The sequence below is a fragment of the Chamaea fasciata genome, unplaced genomic scaffold (genome assembly GCF_029207755.1).
Source record: "Chamaea fasciata isolate MVZ Bird 193981 ecotype frontalis unplaced genomic scaffold, bChaFas1.0.hap1 SCAF_14, whole genome shotgun sequence".
In the NCBI taxonomy this organism is placed as follows: domain Eukaryota; kingdom Metazoa; phylum Chordata; class Aves; order Passeriformes; family Sylviidae; genus Chamaea; species Chamaea fasciata.
In genome coordinates, this window is record NW_027094099.1 from 2,947,593 (window position 1) to 2,971,593 (window position 24,001).

The 24,001-nt window shown below is 44.0% G+C and overlaps 1 protein-coding gene across 2 annotated transcripts in view; it reads left to right on the forward strand.

Annotated features, from left to right (window-relative positions):
* Positions 1 to 24,001, forward strand: part of MYO9A (myosin IXA) — a 171,909-nt gene that overhangs the window by 42,930 nt on the left and 104,978 nt on the right. For both annotated transcript variants that reach the window (XM_066196002.1, XM_066196003.1), the window contains exons 3-5: positions 17,790 to 17,884; positions 22,136 to 22,198; positions 23,824 to 23,923. In XM_066196002.1, coding sequence (XP_066052099.1) covers positions 17,790 to 17,884; positions 22,136 to 22,198; positions 23,824 to 23,923 — 258 coding nt within the window. The remainder of the gene's footprint in view (positions 1 to 17,789; positions 17,885 to 22,135; positions 22,199 to 23,823; positions 23,924 to 24,001) is intronic.

Here is a 24,001-nt window from a genome sequence, read left to right on the forward strand (position 1 = left end):
AAAGTTTTATTTTAACTTAATTCTCAAGCTATAACTCAGGGAAAGCCTTTATGCTATGAAAAAGCACAGCTGTCATGGACAATTAAAATATTTTGAGAGTATTTAGAAATGGAAATTTGTCCAATATGTTAATTACTGCATCTGTTAATGAAAGGTGAGGTGTGTTTGCTGCACATTTGGTACAAGTGAAGATTCTGCTCCAGTACATGGTTACATCACTGGGAGGTGAAATTCATATGAATTAAGCCAGTTTTAAAGGAATTTCAGAGGATTCCTTGGAATAGCAGCTGTTGAACACTGGGATGCTGATGATGTGTAAATCCCAGCAGTGCTGTCAGTGTTGCTGGGCAGTGATTTTTGTGTAGCAAATCCAGCATAAGGCTTATTCTCCCCCTTCCTTCTTTTTTTTTCCCTGCAAATTGAACCTCAGAAAGACCTGCTCCCTCATCCTGTCCAGATTGCCACAGAATGTTTGCTTTAGATTAGAATATTCTATTGCTAGACATGTTAGATTAAAATTAAATGGTTAAAAATGATATTGTGGAGAGAGAAAGACCTTCAAAGTCTTTTCTGGCTTGGGAAATACATCTAAAAATTCAGCACAGGGTCACCTGCCATTTCCATTGCTGGCACATACAGCCAGTCAGTCTAAATTCACCCATAATCCACCAGTGCTCCCCATTTTTGCATCATGTAGCTTCTAAAAATGATAAATAACCCAACTCCTGCTCCTCCACTTGTGCTGCAAATCAGGGGGATGGGGATGCACCTTCAGTTTTGCACAGTGACGTTTCCTAAATTGCCTTGTGTCCATGCACACAAACTCCTTGCCTTCTTGAATATTCTCAGTGTAAAAAGTGGGCATCCAAGAGCTGTTAAGACTGGATTAATGCTGATCTTGGGCTGCTCCAGGAGGGATTACAAAGCATAATATTGGCATTAAGGCTGGGAGATGGGAGTGAGGCTTTCCAAAGTGCTTACACAGCACAAAGAAACTCTGCTGGCGCCTTTCGGCTCTCGTGCGGCCCTGGGCTGCGAGGGACGACCCGGGGCTTTCTAGAGTTACATCACAATTATAATATTTGTAATCACAGAGATGCAATAGAAATAACCTCCTGGCAGAAGGGAAGTATGTGGGTAATGAATGGGTGCAACCTGCCTGCTGTCGTCCTGGGTTTTTGTGCTGGCTCGTGCAGCCCTTCCCGCTCTGCAACATCTGGTTTTCATCTGCTGCAGGAAAGCCAAATAATTTCAATGAAACTAGGGGAAAACATAATGCTTAAAAAAAAAAAAAGACAATATTGATATTTGCCTGGTTTTCAGCTGGTGTTAATTAGATTTATCAGCAGGGTTTATCGACAGTGGACGCTCACTTGGACGCTTGAGTTAATGCATCGTCCAATGGACAACGTGATTAATGAGGACCAAGTGCCATGTTTTTCCTTGGAAGACCTTGAAATGATAAATAATGTGAGTTGAGATTACTCTGATTTTTGGTGCATCCCCCAGGTGATGAATCAGCAGGGCACTGGGGCACGTGGGATTTTACTGATGGGAGCAGCCTTGGTTCAGTGGGATTGGCCGTGGTTGCTCTGGGGTTAAGGATGTGGCTGCACCTGCATCATGTTAGCCTGCAACAAAAATGCATTCCCTAAATTGTCAAATATTAGATATATTGAAAGAAAATAAATATACATTAGGTGTACCAAATATATTGGTAAAAATATGACATACGAGGTATAAAAATATAAAATAAGTATAATATATACATGAGATATAGAAATATGAAATCAAAGGGCATTATTTTCTTTCTGTCTGTCCCTCTAAATCAGAATAAGGTTGTCATTAAGGTCCATTTTCAAGTTTAGACCAGCGTGGGTCAGCATCTGCTTAATCCCCATCACATTAGAGGCCCCCTGGAGTAAGTTTGTTAACTGCACTTTATTGAACGCTGGGCTTTTAAAGACATCCATGAGCTCTTAGCAAATGGAGCATTTGTCCTGCTCCGTGCAGATTGACCCTGTTGGGCTGGGGGTACTTGAGGAATAGGCAGACTTTTTGTTCCATCTAGGCTCCAAAACTCTTGTGGATTGTTAGGTTGTCTCCCCTCAGTGAGTTTTTGGTGCTGGGAAAGCTTCATTAAGATAGAATTATGAGTAAGCAAAATATTTCTAGTTCTCTATGTTAACCATGTCTGTTCAGCAAGAGAAATGGAACTGGGAGAAGCTTTTCTAATAAGAAGGACAGCTCATCTCCTGGATTAAGGCATGAGGATCTGTGAGAGAAATACTGAAGGAGCCATAAGTCTATATTTTGATTTAATGGTTGTAATTTTAAAATTGCTTTATGGTTATCGTGTCATAAGATCTTAACCACTAATTTTTCCAAAGAGTTTAATTAAATTTCAGGCTTTCAACTGGAAATTCAAAATAGAAAATAGGCTTGAGCTTACTATAAGTTTCTTGTTTTGAGAAAAGTCCCTGCATTTAATGAAACCATGGAATGGGCAGGGTTGGAAGGACTTTGATTTATTTGACTGGATTCAAACCACAATTAATTCAACTTCACCCCTGATTGCCAGATCCACACTTCAGTTTCTTATGAGCCAAATTTCTGAGGACAAGGATGCAGTTGGAGCAAGGTACCTGCAATTGCTCAGAGTGCTTTCAGGAAAAATCATAGTCTTTTATTTTTTTCTCCCATCCCATTCCTTTCCGTGGATCAACTCAGTTTAACTTTGTGCCTCTTGCGGGGGGCTGGTGCCAGAGCTTCGGTTAAGGGGATGCAGGAGGTGGACAGTTCAGTGACTCAGGACTTAAATGTGTGGGTAATTCAACATGGATATTTCCCTCCCTCCTTCTACGTCTCATGTGAGTTATCTTTGATGCATTTGTTTTCTAAAGTGGCAGTGGAAGGATTGCAAATACAGTAGCAACCCCCAAACCATATGTTTGTAGGCTGGATCAGGGTCTTGATACAGTTGGGAGTAGTGTCCCCTGTGTATTTGTGCCGAATGTCCCAGGCCACAGCACAATACAGGTGGGAATCTCTGAAGGTGATGTTGATTCTCAGCATCACTTATCATCAAACTTAGATTTTAGAGCTTCTTAGCGCCAATTCCCTCCTTTTCCCCCTTTTTTTTTGTCCAGCCCCTGATACTGTGGGATTATTTTTTCATGCCTTGTTTCAATTCCCACCTAGGTTTTAATTATAATAGTGACTTTAGCATGGGCAACTGGTAAATTATCATTAGCTCCCCTATCCTGGATGCCATCCAAGGGGGGGAGCTGGGGAAGAAGGAACAGTAAAAAAGAGAGATGGCCGGGGAAAGCCCTCGCTATCGGATGCCGGAGACCGGGTGAGCGAAGCCTTCCTGCTGAAATCCGGCCAGCACGAGGTAGGACAATCGTGCTGCTGTTCTCCTTGGGAGTTATAAACAAGAGGATGAGGCTCAGCAAGAGAAAGAAAGGTTTCTTTCTGTCAGTGTTTTAGTTTCCTTTTCCACCCTCCTCCTGAACTGCAGGCAGATCTATTTAGAGAAGAAATGCTGTCTTCACATGAGTTTAATTTTTTAATGTAGTACTTCACTTGCTGATTAAGGTCAATAAAGAAATACATTTAATACTCTCTTGAAAGATGCAAACAAATCGCTCCTTAGTTAGCACTGATAGTGTTTTTGTTGGGGATTATAAAGCTGCTTTGAGTGAGCCAGCAGGAGCAGCATCCCCATCTTCCTCAGCCAGGATAAACAGATGCAATCCAGTGATTCCTGCTACCTCCTGCATGCATTTTTTAATGCAAAAACAGAAAAAAAAAAAAAAAAAAGGAGGTTGAAATAATAATAAATTCACATCATCTCAATGCAACAAGAGTGGTTGAGCTCCTTGCTTTATTCCCACTTTCAGGATGATGTGTGTGTTGTTATTCGAGGGAGGCATCTTTCAGCTCTACACCCATAAAATCTTTCAAAGATTTTATCCCTCTAGGAGATATTTGTGGAGATATTTTGACCAATTGAGAGATCATGTCCTTGTTGTTTTCATCATCTTGAGAATTGGGTGGTGTATGATGAGGTTGTCACCTCTCAGCAGTGACTTTATAGGTTTGGAATAAAGGTTTTGGAAGTGGATAATAGGTGCTGGAAAATGTGAGATCTGGATTTAAGTCTCCCTCCAGCCTGTTTTTTCATTGGCAGGTCTGGTTCTTCTGCATGCACTCGGCTGAGCTTGACTGAAGTCGTGTAAACCATCACCTCCCTTGTTCTGCCGTATGAAGAGACATTTAGGACATCAAAACAATGGGTTTGGATGTGTTGCTTTTTATTGAAAACACAAAATTTTGTCTTGGGTCAGTCATTGTGATCCAAGACATTCAGCCTCTGGAGATGCTCTGTCTTATAAGGGTGCTGCTTGTCCTGGGTGGGAGTTGGGGTTGTGCCTCTGGGTGCTGTTCTGGCCTTGGCCCTGCAGGGAGGGATGCTCCAGTATTCCAGCCTCGCTTCTGGAGCAAGTGCCAGAGTGCCAACAGCTCCTTTCCTTGCAAATAAACGCTGGTTCTCTGTTCATTTTTACAAACCAAGTGTAGTTAGTAACGGCCCAGTCTTCATTGTGCTGTGCTGCTGCGTGTTAGGTCACTACTTGCTTCCAAATAATAGATGGAAATGTGGTTTTATTTGGGTTATAAATTATGTATTGCTGCTCAGCACACGGAGTGCTTGTTTTTCCTCTGCCTTTTCACATCCCTGGGCTCCTCTGGTTAAGGATTGTTTTTTCCCATTAAGTTCAACCAATGAATCTCTTGCTAAATTGAGGAAAAATACTCTGAATTTGTACTTGAGCTTTGCGGTTTGTCTCAGCCTGGCAGAAGACATGTACTCAAATCCTGGTTGGGTTTTCCAGCTATTCCTATCAGGCTAGTTAGAGATACTCTTAACATCTGTCTACAAAATTTCCCACCTCTTTCTGTCTCCTATCACAGCTACTTTGATACCAGCATCAGGTTGTGATTTTAGTTTATTTGCTATATATTTAATTACGTAAGGTTTACTAAAAGGCTTAAACACACTTTAGTGATTCTTCAAAGGTTGAACAAAGAAATGCTGTTCTGAATTTTACTGTTGTAGAGGCTGCAAATTTCTACAAGGGAGTTGTATATGTTTTGTTTAGTTACACCGTGGTGGAGAGGGACTGAATATCATCAGAGTAGGGAACAATCAGGCTGTGTGGGGGTAAGGAAACAGAAAAAGTGTTAAAAGAAATGAGAGGTACAATACTTGTGTACCGGAAACCAGCGCTTCAGGAAATCAGAGGAGAGAGAAATTAATGAGCATGTGCTCTAATGAAGCCTTGCATATTCACATGAAATTAATTGGATAACGAAATCTGGTTTGCCGTTTGCTCCAGCAAGCAATGCCCTGTGGATTTGCCAAGTGTATCTGCTGTGTTTCTCCTGCTGGCAACTGTAGAGGGAAACACTCATGCACAGTTCCCGACACAGCAGATCACCAGCACTTCATCCATTGCACCTTTCTTTGGAATATTTGTACTTTCAATGCATTGTTGCACATGCATGTTATCCTGTGTTCTTCTGGAGGGCAGGAAGGTTTGAAAAGCTGGTGTTCCCCAAAATATTATGCACAAAGACTAAGGAGATGGCAAAATTAAATGCTTTTGGAGATTTGATTTGGTCTAAGATGTTCTCAGTGACGTGGCATCTTCTTCCTGCTTCCCTTCCCTGCCCTCCTCACATCTGGAGAGATCTCAGCAGCTGGTGGGGGGAGATCCCAGATAGAGCTTCAATTGCACTTGGATGCTGCTGTAAAAATTTGGACTGTGTTCCTTCCTCTGGTTTGCTCCATTTTGGGTCAAATCAATGCAGAGTGGGTGGTTTGGGCCAGCTCTTTGCTCCTGGAAGTCTTGCAGTGAGATTGGATGTGTGTGACTGCTGTAAAAAATTATCCTTGAAGTGCTGTTAAAAATCCTGCCCTTCCGTGGAATATACAACCTCAAACTCCATTTATTAATACATACATGAAAACATGGAATTGAAGGAAGGTGCTTTCAGTCCCCACTTCATGATCTCTCCTGTTTGGCTGAGGTGGATGCTGAAGAGCTGCTGCTCATCTTGGTGCAGAGAGAAGGAGCAGCGAGGCCTCTGCATCCTTGGCATGCTGGCAGCACATCTCCCCTGGCACACCAGACCTGGGCTTGGTTTGACTCCTGCCTTTTCCAAAAAGGAAAAGGAAAACATGCTCCTGACATCCATCCCAACCACTTGGCATTTTGCAGAGCCAGGCTAGGAAGAGGTGGACAGCAGAAAAATATCTGTGTTGGTTTTGAAACGTTTTCTGCGATGTTGAAAGTTGGAGTATAAAATCTCACCATGTTTGCCTTAATTTCATTAATTCAGGGCTTTCCTTTTTTGCTTAGATTTTCTTGTCCTTTAAACCCCAAAACGCTGTTCTCAGAAATACCGGCCTTGGCAGTGTTGAGGAACATTGCGCAAAACTAAATAGGTGGTTTTGGCAGGATTACCTTGGAAGTGAAAGTTCCTTCCCTGCCTGGAGACCTCTCCTATGACAAACAGAATTGCAGCACCGTGCCCATCTCGTGCCACAGGGCATCGGCTGCTCCGCGCTCGCCTTGCAGCTGTTCCTTCTCTGCAGGGAATGGATGGAGTGGTGTCAGATTTACCCCCAGCCCGGGAACCTGGATCAGTTCATAGGAAACCACTCCATGGTGGCCTCAAGGAAACCCCCAGTTAATTCCTCTGGGAAGGTGACAGGCGGTACCTGTTGAATTGTCCTGTTTTGCTTTACCTAACGGCTGAAAACAGACACGCTCTCCTAACACAAATATCTGATAGGAGTATGTTGATTTTTGAGACTTCTCTTTTGCTCCCTAAAAAAAAAAAAAACAGTGCCAGCAAGTGTTTTTCCTGATGCTTATCAAATATTCTGGTCCCTGATAAGGCAATTATTTTTCAATGCTTCCTGTCGATCCAATGAGATAATAATTTTTTCTGTGCTACGCCTCAGTCTGACTCCTGCAGGTGTTGTGGTCCATCCCAAGACTTACTAATAAGTATTTTTAAGCTCTTACTTAACCACTTGAACTGTGGAAATAAGGGAAAAGGTGTTTTTATGGATCAGTCTGACATCCAGAGCTGCCTATGGCTACTGGAACATTACAAAAGCTGGAAAACATGAGCTCGGCAGTGCTGCCGTGGTGGAAGCGACTCATCCAAGCTGCGTACGAGGCACGGAAATTTTATGCTGCTGCTCAATGACGCTTAAAATTTTGGAATTGCATCAAGAAGAGTTGTAGATTATTTATATAATCCCACAGAAAAGCGAGGAAGGGCTGGAGATACGTGGATTCACGTTTAACCTTCTCCTTACTCAAGAGATTTTTTACGTGGCAGAAAACAAATGTGGTTTTTATTGTGTTGATTTAAAGGCAAATCTCTGATTTGGTTGGTTTTTGTTTGTTGGAGAGGAGGGTGTGGATGATTTTTTGTCCATAAGAAGCAGAAAGTGGCTGAGGTCTGAGAGGAAGGACAGCAGGGGCGGGAGCCAAGCTGAGGCTCGGGTTACACTGGTATGTTTTGGTTGCTGCCTAACGTGTTTTTGTTTTTCTTCATTACACATATTTCTCTTGGGAAAAGCAGGAAAAACTGTGTCAAATATACATCAGGGCTCTGTGCCTCTGCTAAGAGGTTCCAGATGGGGAGCGTTAGGACAGGGACACTTTCTCCTGCCTTTCACTTTGTTGGTGACAAACTGCAGGAAAACTTTTATCAAGCCCAGAGTGTGCAGTGAATGCTTCTTTTTTTTATTTTTTTTATTTTTCCTCGAGCATTTTTTGGGCTACCCAAGTATGTGATAGGAAGCTGAAACTTCATTTCCAAACGTTTATGGCCCCACGTTGAATCATTATATTCCAAAAAAAAAGGGTAAAAAAAATAGACTTTTGAAGGGACTTGGAGAGGCTTCCTCCAGAAGCTAGAGAGTGTCCAAGGCTTGTCCAACAGACCATTCCCCTCTCCCTAAGGAGAGGAGAGGATGGAAGCTGGTGAAGATGCCTCTGCAAGGGATGAGTCTTGTGGCAGTGGGTGATGTTTCATTTCTGTGCTGGGCAGGGGCTGTGGCTCCACCTGGGGTTGGCGTTGTGTCTTCTTCAAGACAACCTCCCAGGATCCTGATGGAGTGTTTCCAGACCTACCCTCAGGCTGAGGGTCCGCAGCTGCTTGACCTGAAGTGAGTGATGTGGCAGTGGGAGCCGCAGTCAGGCTCGGGCGATGGCAACTTGTCATCACCAGCTCCTAAAATCAGTCAGTCACAGCTTCAGCAAGTCCCTGAGTGCTACGAGAGCTGTCAGCAGGTGACAACGGTGACAAGAGCTCAGCAAAATGTCCTACAGTGTTCTCAGGATGTAGTTTCCTGTGTGGATGTTTTCACATAATGAAATTATGTCTTTAAAAGTAGCACTTGGTTTGTGTATTGTGTCATTTGAAATATAAATGTTTCCAAGACCATGAGAAGACCCAAACATGTTACTTTGGGAAGGATGCGAAGCCACGGGTGAGGGGTGGCTTTCTACAGCTGGATGTAATACTCCGTGCTCTAAAAACTGGCAGATGCTTTGGAGACAGGAATTTACCCGTCTTCTGCAAAGCACTGAAATATGTGGATGGTTGACTGTTTGAAAATAGAAAAGTCTTATTTTCTTTATCAGAGGCTTCAGGGCAGATGAGACACAAGTGATCAAGAGCTCTGGAGACTAAAAAGCCTCAACCTTGAGAAGAAAAAGGCAAATGTGGTGCTGAGTAAGTTGTTACCAGTTCATCGTCATGGAATTACAGCATGGTTTGAGTTGGAAGGACCTTAGAGCCCATCTTGTTCCAACCCCTGTCATGGGCAGGGTCACTTCCACTAGGCCAGGGTACTCCAAGCCCCATCCAGCCTGGCCTGGAACACTTTCAAGGATTCAAGGGCAGCCACAGCTCCAAGATCCAGGGGCCTCCCCACCCTCATAGCCAGGAATTCCCTCCCAATATCACACATAACTCTGCCCTCTGGCAGTGGGAAGCCATTCCCCCTTGTCCTGTCCCTCCAGGCCCTTGTCCTCAGTCCCTCTCCAGCTCTCCTGGAGCCCCTTCAGCCCCTGGCAGGGCTCTGAGGTTTTCCTGGAGCCTTCTCCTCTCCAGGTGAGCACCCCCAGCTCTCCCAGCCTGGCTCCAGAGCAGAGGGGCTCCAGCCCTCAGAGCATCTCTGTGGTCTCCCCTGGACTTGCTCCAGCAGCTCCATGTCCTTCCTATGCTGTGTACCCAGGGCTGAGGCAGCTCTGCAGGTGGGGTCTCACCTGAGTGGGGCAGAGGGACAGAATCCTCCCCTCCCCTGCTGCCCACACTGAGTTCAGCCCAGGCCATGGGGGGTTTGAGACTGCCAGGGCAGGTCTATCTTCTCCTCCACCATAGTCCCAAAGTTCCCCTGGGGCTGCTCTCACTCCATTATTTGCAGTATTACTTTATTTAAAGTAAAGGAAGCCAGCAGTGCTCCTGGCACTGTATGAGGCTGTTTCTGGCAATGGCAGACAAGTTTTATTTGCAGCAGCTGCAGTTTGTGCTGCATCGCTGCACTTCATCCAGTTCTGCATAAGGGGATTATGAAAGGTGAGAAGGAAATCATGATATAGCTTGATGTGGCATTGCTTAATATAACCTGTTATATAGGTTATACCCTCCTCAGTCGTCACTTGGAATATATACATTAATGGGTTCTTATCTATTGTCGTTCAATCAGTGCTGCTTTGTTCCCACTGCAGTGCTTATTTACAGTACTTCCATTGCTGACTGGGGGAGTATAAAACCTCTTCCTTTAGCTGTGACTTGTTTCCAACTGGTCACTTTATTGCTATTGCTGTTTTATTGTGATTATTTTGTGTCTTTATCTTATGAAAAAATCATTTGAAGCACCAGTAAGGAGATTTGCTTAGTCCTGGCACCTGTTGGACACTTGCTGCCTGCATTTGACGGAATAAAGTTTGTTCTTTGGCTGCAGAATATGAATGTTGGGAGTTGGAGACACACTGTAATAACACCAAGTTTCTCAGCTTGGGATGCTTCTTTTAAATCCAAAGCTCAGCCTAGGATGAAGATTTTTTCCACCCAAATATTTGCTGGCCAGTGTGTGTGCGAATTTGCTGGAAAACATGAGCCTTTGGCTGTTCTTCCCAGGGCTGTCCACCCAGCTCACAAAAACATGAATGTCTGAGCAGAGGAGCAGGAATGTCTGCCAGACCATCGGGATTTGGCAGCCTCTGCCTGCAGGATCCGTTGTACGGGTGTTTGCTGGTGACTGCCAGCTCAGCCAGGTTTTTTTTCCCATTATGGCACTTGTGTAGGAAAACTGTCCCCGTTCAGGAAGAGGACTTAGGTTGGAGGCTAAGGGGCTTTGTTTTCTTGCATTGTGATTTCATGGCAGTTCCTTTTTTTCCAGAGCATCACTTGAAAGGAAGAAGCTGCAGTGGTCTGATCCTGTGCTTAAATATGGGGAAAGGAGGAATATTCTGCCAACACTGAAATGTTTGCCAGGAACTCAGACACTAAATCCTATTTCTTACATAGCTGATAGAGCCTCTGCATCATATCTGCCAAACAAGGGTGTGTTGTAGTGATGCTTATAGGGTTTATCTCAGGTATTTTATCCCCTAATGGTGCTCTGGGTATTTCCATTACACTGGCACTTCATCTAAGTTGACTCCCAGACCTTCTTGAAGTCGCTGCTCTCCCATTAAAAGTCCTTCTCTTCCATGTTTGTATTGGAGAGTGCAAATTTGATGTGCACAAAGACACGTGGTCGTAACTGAGCCTGTATTTTAAGACAAATTGTTGCCAGAAATTTGTTGTTTAATTTCTCCAGGCACTGAGCTCTTCTCTGGTGACCAGGGACAGGAGCTGAGGGAACGGCTGAAACTGTGTTGGAAAGAGTTAGGTTGGATATCAGGGACAGGTTCTTCCCCCAAAGCAGGGTCAGACACTCAGCAGGCTCCCCAGGGAATGGCCACAGCCCCAAGGCTTCCAGACCCCCAGCAGTTTGGACGGTGCTCTCAGGTACATGGGATTATTGTGGTGTCCTGTGCAGGGGCAGGAGACAGGAGCTGGACTCGATGGTCCCTGTGCATCCCTTCCAACTCAGGATATTCCATGATTCTGTGATTCTCCATTCCAGGATGTTGACGTGATTCCCCAGAGGGGGAAGGTGCTGTCCTTGAATGACCTCGGTTTTCACCCCAGGTAGGGTCAGTGCAAATGTCTTACCATGACAAGACGTTTTTAGTTGGCATAAATGAGATTGGCATTTAGTTGTCTGTAATGAGAAAAAAATGATTTCAAAAGATGTTTTATAGTTTGTACCATGAGAGTTGTATTTTACACATCAGTTTAATTACGAGAGAGTTTGTCTGTTAGTGGGTAGAACTCACTTGGCTGCTGTTCAGTAATTGTAATTATGGAATGAAGGATTTGGTGTGCATTTTATTGGAAGAATCCCGCTGAGTTTAATTCCATGTAGCAGTGGTTGCGCTGTCATTGTCAGTGAAGTGTCAGTGAAAGCATGAAGAGCATTTTAAACTTCATAAATGGTACAAATTTTATGTTTGGTTGGTGTGGGGAGGCCCCTTTAATAAGGTCTTGGCTCTTTGCAGTCCTTGCAAGCCATATAGACCTGTTCTCCATGTCCTCCATAGGGGCAGGAGGGAGAGGAAGGGTCTCCTCAGCATTTCCCAGGTGTCTTTATCCTCTGGACTTTCCCCATCTGAAGTGTCTGTAGGTCAGGTATTTGAAAGGTTCTTTTGTGGGTAGTAAAGAGCAGGGACAGGAAAGGCATGCCCCTTTTGGTTGCTGCACCTGCTTAAAAATTGAGTATTGATTTTTGAGGAAGAAACGGGAAACTCCATGGGTTTGAGAAGCTCGTAAGCAAAAAATCCAGCTATCACAAGAAGCAAACACCACCAAGGAGATGTTCTGCTGTGTTTACTGTCAAAGACTGTTATAGGATTAGATTCTGTTCATGTTCAGAGCCAGGACATACTTTCTCTAAAATGTTGGAGAATATCACCATATATCATCAGTTTTTAAACAAAAAAAAAGGTATTTTGTCACTAAACACCTTGAACTTAAGTTGCTTTGTCATGTTTTGGTTTGAGGGTTCAGAGGAGGCCACAGAGATGCTCTGAGGGCTGGAGCCCCTCTGCTCTGGAGCCAGGCTGGGAGAGCTGGGGGTGTTCACCTGGAGGAGAAAAGGCTCAGGGATGGCTCAGAGCCCCTTCCAGGGCCTAAAGGGGCTCCAGGAGAACTGGAGAGGAACCTGGGACAAGGGATGGAGCAACAGGATAAGGGGGAAACAGTTTTAAACTAAAAAGGAGAGATTTAGATTGGATGTTATGAAGAAATTCTTGGCTGTAAGGGAGATGAGGCCCTGGCACAGGTTGCCCAGAGCAGCTGTGGCTGCCCCTGGATCGCTGGAAGTGTTCCAGGTGAGGTTGGATGGGGCTTGGAGCACCCTGATCCAGTGGAAGGTGTCCCTGCGCGTGTCAGGGGGTGGCTCTGGATGATGTTCCAGGTCCTTCCCAACCCAAACCACTCTGTGGTTCTGTGAAATGGAAAAGCCATGTTTGCTCTTCCAGGCGCTGCAATGACCCCTTGAAGAAAAGAACAGCGAGGTAGGAACGTTTGCACGTCCTTAAAGGTCAGTGTGTGGCAGCTCAGGGTTGCAGGGCAGGCTCGGGCCCTGCTCAGGCATTGCAGCATAAACACTATAAATAATCTGTGGTTTGTGCATATGGCCACAAAAGCACCGCTGGGTTTGTCCGTCAGCGTGGGGCATGGAGCCACAACTGAGAGAGCAAAACCCCGAAGCGTTGGCGCTTTGGGTCGTGTTTAGCTGCTATAAATTAGATTTTCAGTATTACTGTTGAACCACAGCATGAGGGGTTCCCATAAAAGCTACTTTTCTTTGCGGCGATTCAAGTTGCACCTCCTACCTTTCGGCTTTGGTGCTTCCTTAGGGGCCGTGATCTCTCTGCATCAAGGTGGCTCCTCGTGGAAATTGGAAGTCAGAGAGATCCATCAGAATGGGGTTGTTTTAGCAGAGCAATTTGGGCTGGAAGATTTTATCAGGAGGTGAGAGCTGCAGGTTTAAAAGCTCTTCCCAGGGCAGGAGCAATAATGGGAAGGGATTTACCACGGCTCTAACTTAAGTAGTCTACGTGCAGTTTATGTTCTGGACATAATTCAATATATTTCTGTTAAAAAGCAATATAACAGGGCAAGAAGAGTGCTGGGAACTTGGTTTCAGGTGGAATGAAAACTTGGGAAAATGATCTTTATCATCCTGCAGTATATGTTTCAGGAGGAGGAAGAAATTTGTGAATGCCCTGGACACATAAAAAAGACATTAAATTTCAAAAATTCCAATATGCTGTTTTTCTTCCCTATGTGTTTTCTTCATTTGGAATGAAGGTGGTTATGGATTTATTTTATGTTCAAGCATAACATATTGAATATTGAGAATATTCAATAGAATATTGAGATAAACAGCAGATCTGAAAATAAATTACAGGGGATGTTTGAAACCATCTTTTTTTTTGGATGCACAGGTAGGGTTTCTACAACAGAAGCTGTAGGTGAAGCATGAGAACGTACATCTGATGTGCATCATGGAATCCTGGGGGGCGGTTAAGGTGGGAAAAGGCCTTTAAAATTTTCCATACAACAATCACTCAGCACCACCACCATGTTCCTCACCAAACCACGTCCTCAAGTGCCCCATCCAGTCTTTTTTTTGAACACTTCCAGGGATGGGGTCTCCACCACATCCCTGGACATCCTGTTCCAATGCTTGAAAACCCTTTATGTGGCATTTTTTTTCCTAATATCCAATATAAACTTCCCCTGGCACTACTTGATGATATTTCCTCTCATCCTGTCCCTGTTCCCTGGGAGCAGAGCCTGACCTTCCCTGGCTGCCCCCTCCTGTCAGGGAGTTGTGCAGAGCCCTGAAGGTCCCCCCTGAGCCTCCTTTTCTCCAGGCTGAGCTCTCCCAGCTCCCTCAGCTGCTCCTGGTACTCCAAATCCTTCTGTATTTATGTTATTTGGTGGGAAATAGATTTTAGCAAAGTTGTTCCCATCGTGCTCACACAGTTACAGGTCAGCCATACTTTATGAATACATTTGATTAATGAATTCCACATTTCACAGTAAACCAGGGAATACGAACCTTCCAACGCTGTCTTGTCTGATATTAACCTATTTCTTCTCCCCGGCATTAATGAGCTTGATGGAATTTTGCTCCCAGTCCCTCCTGTGCCCCTTCATGGAATATAACTATTCATATAAGTATTCCACAATGGCATAGTTGAAGATTTAAGCAGTAGGCTTGCTTTTCTCCTGGTATATTCATGGTACGGCTTCTAAAAAATTCAATTTACATTTCAGGTTAATGGGGAACCATTTAAAAACTCTTGTGTATTAATATATTTCTTATCCTTTACAGCAAAGAGAAGATGATGTTTTTATTTTTCCCTCTAAGGGTGAGGGCTAAAGGCTCCTCTGAGGGCTGGGGACCTAAAATATGCTGGCAAAGGCCTGTATTTCCACTTGTTCTTTCACCACAGAAGCTGTTATTCCATAAGGGAATGCAGCTGTTATTCTGTAGGAGAGTATTGTTGTAATTCTGTGGAGGAATAACATTCAGTTTGGATGATCTGTAGAAGAGTGTTTTATTGCCAGGTGAGAACAAGTCACCGTGGTGTTTTCCCAGTCGCTGAGGTTTGGTAAAAAGCCTTTTTTCAGGAAAGACATTGAAATAATCTTTATTCTGACTGTAATCTGGAATTAATTCAGATTGCGTCAATATTCAGTCGAGAACGAGGAGGCTGCAAACCTCTGGGATCAGGAGGAATGAGGAGCATTTAGCCAGGAAACTGTTAATCCCTCTTTTTTCCTCGTCCTGATAGGCATCTCTTTGTGCAGGAGGGCTGGAGGAGGAGGAATGGAGCTGCTCTCTCCTGCCTTCTCCAAACTGCTGGATCACCCTCTGGGTCCAGAGGGACTCCCAGCTTCTACAGAGGAACGTATTGAATTTTGTTTCCTTCCAAATGTTGAGCTCTGGCCAGTAAAAGCTTTGGTCTCCCCAAGAATCCTCGGAATGCTGTTATGGAGTTTTGTCCATTGAGCTGCTCAGCAGCCTCGAATCAATGAGTCAGTAAAGGGCAATCAAATGAACAGAAGATAATTTGTTTTAGAGAAGTTATAACTCGTTTTCTGAGGTTGAACTATTATATTCTGCCCCGCTTGCAGAGGACAGGGTGTTCTGGTCGGGTCTGTATGGATTAGACACGTACAAATTGAATTAATAGCACTTTTTTATAGCCCAACAGTCCTGCTAAAGAAACCCTGTGAGTAAAGCAAACAAAAATGTATTAAGTTGTCTCAAATCAAACACCAGACGTTTCTCCAGCTACTTGTTGGCCCATTCCCAGCGTGCCGGGCCTGGAGAGTCACCGAAGTTTGCACAAGAAGGGATCCAAAGACCTTTCTCATTTATATCAGCACGAAAGAAAAATGCATGAAAGAGGGACATTATGGGCTGTGATTTCTGGAGTCATTTGGGTTATAACATATCATGTGGTCTGGCACATTCATCCCCAAGAAAGCTCATGAAAAAAGAGGAATCTTGCTGTTCCCCACTCCTATATTTGAAATGTTTTCTCCTAAATTTCCTTGCTACGGAATAAGAAAGATTGATTCCTGAGCAAGGCTCTTCCCAAAAGACATCCTAATAAATAGACTTTGCCTCTATGAACAATTACTTAGGGTAGAAATATGGAGAATTGAATTAGAAAATCTCCTTAATGTTGTTCTTTGCTTAAATTCTTCATTAAATTTTATGAAAATTTATTCTATGAGATTGTATAAAACTGTGCTGCCTCCTGTTTGGTCTGTTCAGGTTCATCTTGCTGCTTCTCTAACAGGCAACGTTAATTAGGTGTATAGAAATTTTATCTCATTGCCTTAAGATGGTTTCTCAGAACATGAGTGATCCCATAGCAGAGAAATGCTCATAACCTAATTAATACAATTTAAAACTAATACCTAAATATAAGGTGATGCGCTTGCATAGCTTGAATATTCTGCTTTAAAGTTCCTTGCTGTGTCTCTGCTCGTTGAAATACCTGGAGGTAAATCCTTCAGAAATCTTAAACACCATCCTGTCTTTTAATACCAAAATTACTTGTTTGAGGAGAGGATGTCTGGATTTTCATCTCCAGGAGATATTTGGGGCTTCAGGGGAGGTGTGGGTGCCTTTGATGTCCTCTGGAGGGTGGGTTGAGGGGGGATGCTGGGTGCAGGGAGGATTTTTGGGGCGAATAAGCAAGAAAAACATGTGAACAGCCTGAAAAGATGTGAATCCTCTGCTGGGTTCCTGAGCTGCAGCTCTGGAATCATCCCTCCAGAATAACCTGTTTGCTCGGCAGGTTTCAGCTCTCCCAGAACCTGCTTTAGTCAGCTAAAGCAGATTCAAATGCAGTAGTTGGAGTTTAAACAAATCCCTGTATTCAGGCAGGAGGGAAAATCTCATTGTTGTTCCATGGCAAACCTCTGTGGGTTCTTAAATCATTAAATCTGAGCAAATTGGGAAATAAATCAGCCTGGGAAAGGAACCGGATCATGTACGGACAGGACGTGTCCAGTACCCTTTCTACAAGGTCTCATTTCGTTTGGCCTTTATATTCTGCTTTTAGTTGGGAAGTTTAATCCACAAAGGTCATTTGAAAAGCTTCAGATTATAGATGGCAAGCCCTTTTAATCTTTTCTAATAAATAGCTGAGCAGGGAATAACTCTGTTGGGAGCTGAGCTGTTATGTTAAGCCTCAACGCAAAATGCCCGTATATAAGCAAGACTTAGAAATTATCTCTGAAATTATAATTACCCTAAATAAATTTGACTTAGAAGAAAAGGTGTGTGATTATCAAAACTGGTTTAATAAATGAAGCATTAATTGGACCTGGTGGCTTGGCAGATTCTGTCACTGTGGTCCAGATGATTATGAAAGTGATTTAGGCACAACTGAAAACACCAGTTTCAGTTCAGAGATTTCTTTTAAATGGCAAAAATTACTTTCTCCAGTTAGTGCTTTGGTAAGGCAGGGTTGGAATAAAAGCTTTGCATAATAAAGACTTAAAAGCATTTTGATTTTGGAAAAGCAACAGCAGCAGATGGAAACAAGGGTGTCTGAAATGCTGAAAATACTCTGGGTTATGCCAGTGCTGTGTATGACATTGTCTAACGTCTGAGTAGCCTTCAAAGCATTTTTCCCCCCTAATTCCACATGTAATTAAAAAGCAGCTTCCTCTACCTCATTAAAATGTAGAGTCCTGTTGGAGCAGAGTACTTGTATATTTATTTAAATGAATAAAGCACTGCTTTAATGCAGACTGTAATAACTTCGACCATTAAATCTCTTCTTTGCAGCTCACACTTTATTTTTAACCACTGTTTAGCTTCTCTTCATGAGCATCAGCTTGCAAAGGAGCATGGTGCCCAGCAGCTTGTTGGATTATTTTGTGAACCACTCAACAAAATTTCCCCATCCCCCCCCCCCTTTTTTTTTTTTGATGTGAAATGATAGGAAAATCCCCCAAGTTCAGTTGTGAGTGACGCCCATGGAAATCAGGCAAGGCGGTGACTTTTCCAGCATAATGATGGGATCTCCCTCTTTTCACAGGCGTTTGGAAATGCAAAAACAGCCCATAACAACAACTCCAGTCGCTTTGGCAAATTCATCCAAGTGAATTACCAGGAGACGGGCACTGTGAGAGGGTAAGTGGGAATGGGGGGAGGGTGCTGGGTGTACCCAAACCCAAACAGGCTGCAGTAGGGTGTTAACTGCTTCGACCAGGATCTTTCCCAAAATGGAGATAGGAAATAAAATTTCACAGGTTTTACCTTATTAAAATCTGCTCGTATGGAAATATTTGTGCATCCAAGGTGGGTGCTGAGGTGTGGATACACCTGCGCTGCCTTCAAGCCCTCTGAGCTCTCCTTAAATCCTGATGTCAAATTTTCAGTGAACCTGAAAAGCAACGTCTCCTCTTCAGACAGGAGTTAAGGTAGAAAAAGGGAACATTTTACCTGGGAGGGGAGCTGAGCAGTAGATGTGGAGTGAAAGGTTTGGCTCAGGCTCAGGAGCCAAGGGGAGGATTTAATCACTGGCTGGGAGTTCTGGAGGCCGTTGAGCCACACTCTTCTTACTCTCTGCCTCATTCCCCCCAGGCTCTCCCTGCAAGTCTCTGCTTAACTCAGCCCTTGGCCAGTGAAGGCTTCTTTTTCCTCCCAGGTCATTGCAAGGTCCTTATCTCCGCTGTGGTTCTCCTCAGTTTACTTCAGCTTTGAAAATTTGAGAGCAGACCTGAGGTTGAAGAATTTTGGGGTGGTGGTTGATGCTCACGGACATGTGCTTTGGGAACCCAGAAACCCCCATGGCCTGGGCCGGTCACTCAGCGGGGGCAGCAGGGAAGGGGGGAATTCTGCCCCTCTGCCCTGCTCTTGTGAGACCTCACCTGCAGAGCCGCCTCAGCCCTGGGGTCCCAGCACAGAGAGGACGTGGAGCTGCTGGAGTGAGTCCAGGGGAGGCCACAGAGATGCCCTGAGGGCTGGAGCCCCTCTGCTCTGGAGCCAGGCTGGGAGAGCTGGGGGTGCTCACCTGGAGAGGAGAAGGCTCCAGGTACACCTCAGAGCCCCTGGCAGGGCCTGAAGGGGCTCCAGGAGAGCTGGAGAGGGACTGGGGACTAGGGATGGAGGGACAGGACACAGGGAATGGTTTCCCACTGCCAGAGGGCAGAGTTAGATGGGATTTTGGGAGGGAATTCTTGGCTCTGAGGGAGGTGAGGTCCTGGCACAGGTTGCCCAGAGCAGCTGTGGCTGCCCCTGGATCCCTGGAAGTGTCCAAGGTCAGGCTGGACAGGGCTTGGAGCACTCTGGCCTAGTGGAAGGTGTCCCTACCCATAGCAGGGATGGAACTACCTAAACCCAGCTTTCTTTGTGGCTTTAGATAATTTCTGTGGCATCAGATCATCACCAAGGAGCTGTAAATGAGCAGGGCTTCGTTAAGTCTCCTTTTTGTCCGGGATAACTGAGTCAGTTGGAAAAACAAAGAGTAGAAGCAGCATTTCAGGGGCTGTATAATTTCTGCAGCTGGCTAAGAGACCTCTTGCTGGGACTTCTGTTGTTATTTTATAGAATTGCTTCTAATTCTTTTTGCTTTCTTATTGTCCAGCAGAACAGTATCACACAAAGAGCTGCCATTAATTTTTCCGTGAGCTTGGGTACTCCACGTCCTTTCCCACTGGTTTTGCATCCTACGTCAAACCTGATGCTCTTTTTTTACTCTTATTTAATTCTGGTGCACAATTCTCTTAAAAGGATAAGCCTCATTTTTTTAGCACTTCCTGGGTAACAAGAATCCAACAAGTGCCTTAACTATGTATTATCTTGGCATGATGTAGCAGCCCTGTGGTTGTGGCCTCTATTTTTATCTGGCAGAGATGTGCAAATAACATTATATTCCTGTATTCTAGTTCATAAAATAGGAGGCATTTTCTTTGCTTTTTAAAAAATGAGCTTTCTTGGTCTTTGGTTGCACAGTGTGATATGACTCTACTCGGCTATGAGCTTGCAGTGCTCCCCCAGTGAAAAGATGTTTAAAGAAAAATATAAGCATTTTAAAAACAAAAAAGTATGTGGCATACAAGCCTGTATTTTTTCCTGTGAAAGAAGATTTTTTTGTAAAAACTTTTACTTCTTGCTTAGCACAGCCCAAATCAATTATCACCCTGTGTTCTGCATATCAGTAGCTTTGGTAATGGAACTATAAATTGCAGCCCCGAATTAGAGTTTTCCTCTCTTCAGAGGTTGAAAATAGCAGTTGAATATTTGCTTACAACCCCTCTGAGTATAATCACTCCAAACTTGAAGAGATGGAACAGGCAGGAGGTTGAGCAGGACCCAACCCCACCCCATGAGATGAAGTCTTGGATGGTCTCTTAGGTTGGTGGAACAGGTGCAGTGCTGCAGCTCAGGGCATTCCCAGGAGGCGTCCTGAGTTTTGGACGTCCTGGTCCATGCTAAGCCAGGCGTGGAGGAAGGTCTTTGCAACCTGTTCAGTCCCCATGAGATGATCAAAGGCTTTGACATGATCCATGAAATGGCAGAAGAGCCCAGATAGGAGAGGCTTTAGAGCCAGCTAGGGGGGTTTAAATCAAAGCCCAGTGAAATACAGGCTCTCTGTAAACACTTTAGTCAGTGTTTTACACAAGACCATTCCCTTAGAGCTCCTTTTCTTTGCTCTTAAAGGTAGAACTGACATTGCTGACAATGGTAGTAAATAACAAGAAATTTGGAGACATGAACTTTTTAAGACATTAAGTTGGTTTTCCTACTCACTCTCCTGCTACGAGAAGGGGAAGATGATGTTCTTGGGACATGAATTCACTGTGACCTTTGCAGTAAGCAAGGGAGCATTTTACCAAAATAACATTGTAATTGCATCTATTGAAACAATTTTAAAAATTAAATATATAATAAAATCTTAAAAATAGAAACTTTCAAAAATAATTTTTTTAAAGTGAAACTTAAAATTTTAAAACAAACAAACAAATAAATAAATGAAATTCCCCTGATTTAAATAGTGATTGGGACCAGATGACCTTCAGAAGACCTTTCCAATCTAAATTATTGCCTAAGAATGAATTTTGGGGTGGTTTATAATCAGAGCAGAAATGACAGGGGTGGGGATGAGTGCCAAGGGCATGGGCATGTTACAGGTTGTTGTAGAGCAGTGTCTGAGCCGTTATCCAGTGGGATTTCTTCAGTGGGATCTGGGATGCTCTCATTCATATGTTCCCTGACCCTGCAGTGAATTCACAGCTTGGGAAGGCAAAAATGGGTTCAGGTTAGAAAGGGAACAACAAAACTCCATCAACCTGTGGGTGAGAAATATCCATAGACTGTTCCCAGCTTCCTCCCAGGGAATAAACAGGAATACAGCTTTGCTGCTTGTCTTCCTTTACTTCTCCTGTGCAGCAAGATCATCTCATGGGGAGTTGGATTTGCCACTTCCAGTAGCCTCTCCCAGAACATGCCATAAGAACTTTCACAAATCCTCTACAGCATGTCCAAATGATTTGTATTTTAGTTTTTATGGAAGGAAGGGAGAAGGTTGTGCTGGAGGTAATAATTAGATCTGGCTTTCCCATCTATGGTGGAGGAGAGAGTGTGGAAGCATCCTCTTGTCCCACCATGCTCAAGCTTCTTTGGGTTTCCCAGTTCCTACACAGCTCCGACTGTCGGTGCCACGTCACTGGGCATCTGTCACCAGAAAAGCACAGCTCCGTCATCCTAACTGCCACTTAGAACTCCAGCTTCTAAATCCCTGTCATTACTGGTTAGGTTTGTTTGGAAGAAAAAAACCTGTGGAAACTTGGTTTAACTCAACAAACCTGAAAAAAGTGTTTAATATGTAGATGGAGCGTGTTTGTTGTGGAGGCTCTTAGGAGAAATTGTAAACTGGAATGAGGAGCTTTCGCAATTGTTTATTTTTTTTGACTGGAGCCAGAAGTTAAGAACCCAAATTTCTGGTGGCTCTTCTGGAAGAGGGAATGGGGATTTGGGCACCGATTCTGCAGCTAAATGGCATCTTGCACACTTGTGCACGTAGATGTATTTCCATGTGCACGGCTCTCGGGCTGCAGGCAATGGGATTTTGCTGGCTTTGGATTAAATAGGGATCCGAGCTCCTTCCTTGCGGACAACATTTCTCTTGCCCATAGGCTGACGCATCTGAGATCATGTTTTTCAGATCCAAGTTAGTTTTGGCTGGGTGTCAAACCAAAAAACCCTCAAAAGCCAAACATAATATTGGGCTTGTTCTGCCGAGGAGGAAATTTATGTAACTAAGTGAAACAAGGCTGAATCTTCTTTGTGTGGGTACCAAGGCTGAAGCCCCTGGTAAATCTGTGTTCGTTGAAGCTGAGTATCAGGTCAGTGAATGATGCTTTGATTTTTCCCTTGCAGAGCTTATGTTGAAAAATACCTCCTGGAGAAGTCCCGACTGGTCTATCAGGAGCACAATGAGCGGTGGGTGCCTCTGTTTTGCCCAGGGCTTGGGTTTAACTCCTGTATGTGGCACAGATAACTTAAATCTTAGCTCCCTGTTGGAGCTGGCACGGGGGAGCAGGATTTTCATGCTCTTAACCCTGTGCTGCAAAGATTAATGATGCATTTTATGTTTGAATGTTTTGTTGTTTAGGGAGAAATGTGCTAATAAACTCCATTATTTTATCAACAGTCTTTGATTTACCATGGAATCATAGAATGGGTTTTATTGGATCATCTTGTTCCAACCCCTGCCAGGAGCAGGGGACCTTCCACCACAATATTGCTACATTTCATTTAATTTTCACTGTCTTTATGGCAGATAGATTATCATCATTATTACCACTTCATTCTTGTGCAACTTGCGAACTGCTTAATATGTCATTTTAGGAGAGAAACATGGTATTTTCATTCTTTGCAGTTCACTGGAGCCTTCCGAGGGGCCTCGAGAGAGGGCCAAAACTATATAGAGAATGAACTTACGTGTTCTTTCCTAATTTGCTGCATATTCTTTGTTGCATATTCCTCTCCTCTCTCAGTAATTATTATTCCACTTTAAAATAATTTTGCTGCCTTTAGTTGTCTTTCAACTCTTGGGACTTCTGGCTGTGTTTCCCTTTGGAGACAGATATGTGAGTTTTCTGGAATGCTCCAGGGCTGTTCCTGGAGTTAAAGAGCATCTACAGCCTTGACAAACATCCTCTTGGGTGTTGCAAGATGATTAAACTTGGATCCTCTTGGAAAACATCCAACATAAAAGCAGAGTTTTAATTTTAGAAAGAAATGGTGCTAATCTGTGTTAGAGTCGTCTGGAAGCAGTTGAATGTCCCTTGGGGTGGGTTTAGCATTAGTAATATTCAGGTATTTTGAATATTTGAGTTTTTGAACACTTGAAGATTTTTCAGTTGTGTCTCATGGAACTGCAACTGCAAAGTCGTTGCTGTTTAATGGTAATGAGGTATGAAAAATTCTAATTTCTGCATTGCAAGGAAATATGTTGTGATTCTAATAAGGGAGCTGGGGACAGTCGGGCTCTGCTCCCAGGGGGCAGGGACAGGTCAAGAGGAGACATTCTCAGGCTGGGCCAGGGGAGGCTCAGGTTGGATATCAGGGGAATTTCTTCTGGGACAGTGTGGTCAGGTATTGGCAGGGGCTGCCCAGGGATGTTTGGAGTCCTCATCCCTGGAGGTGTCCAAGGAATTCCTGAATGTGGCACTCAGTGCACTGGGCTGGGAACAAGGTGGGATTTGGGCACAAGTTGATCTCAATGGTCTAGGAGGTCTTTTCCCACATAAATGATTATGGGGCTTCTGTGAAATATGTCAGCATTGCACATGGTTCTGCAGGAAAACCTGGTCATCCCAGCTAGAAATTTTTCAAGTAGATTCTAGGGCAGTGGCTGTCCTTGGATGGAGAAGAGGGATCTCACTCTCCCTTACATAATTGAATCTGTTTCATCCCTGCACAGCAGGAACAGACCAGCTCTAAAGGGTGTCGGGCCTGAGCTTGGGAGCTGGAAAATCAGGTTGGGAGGTTTCCATGTGCCTCTGCTCAGTGCTGCTGCTCATTTTCATGTCTAACAGCTTTTGTTCTTCATTTGTCACCAGGAACTACCATGTATTTTATTACCTCCTGGCAGGAGCGAGTGAGGAGGAGAGATCAGCATTTCACCTGAAGCAGCCAGAGGAATACCATTACCTTAACCAGGTGGGAGTACTATACAGGAATACAATCCATGGTCTTGCCTTTTCTTCTGCTGATATTTAATGCTAACAGAGAAGAGGT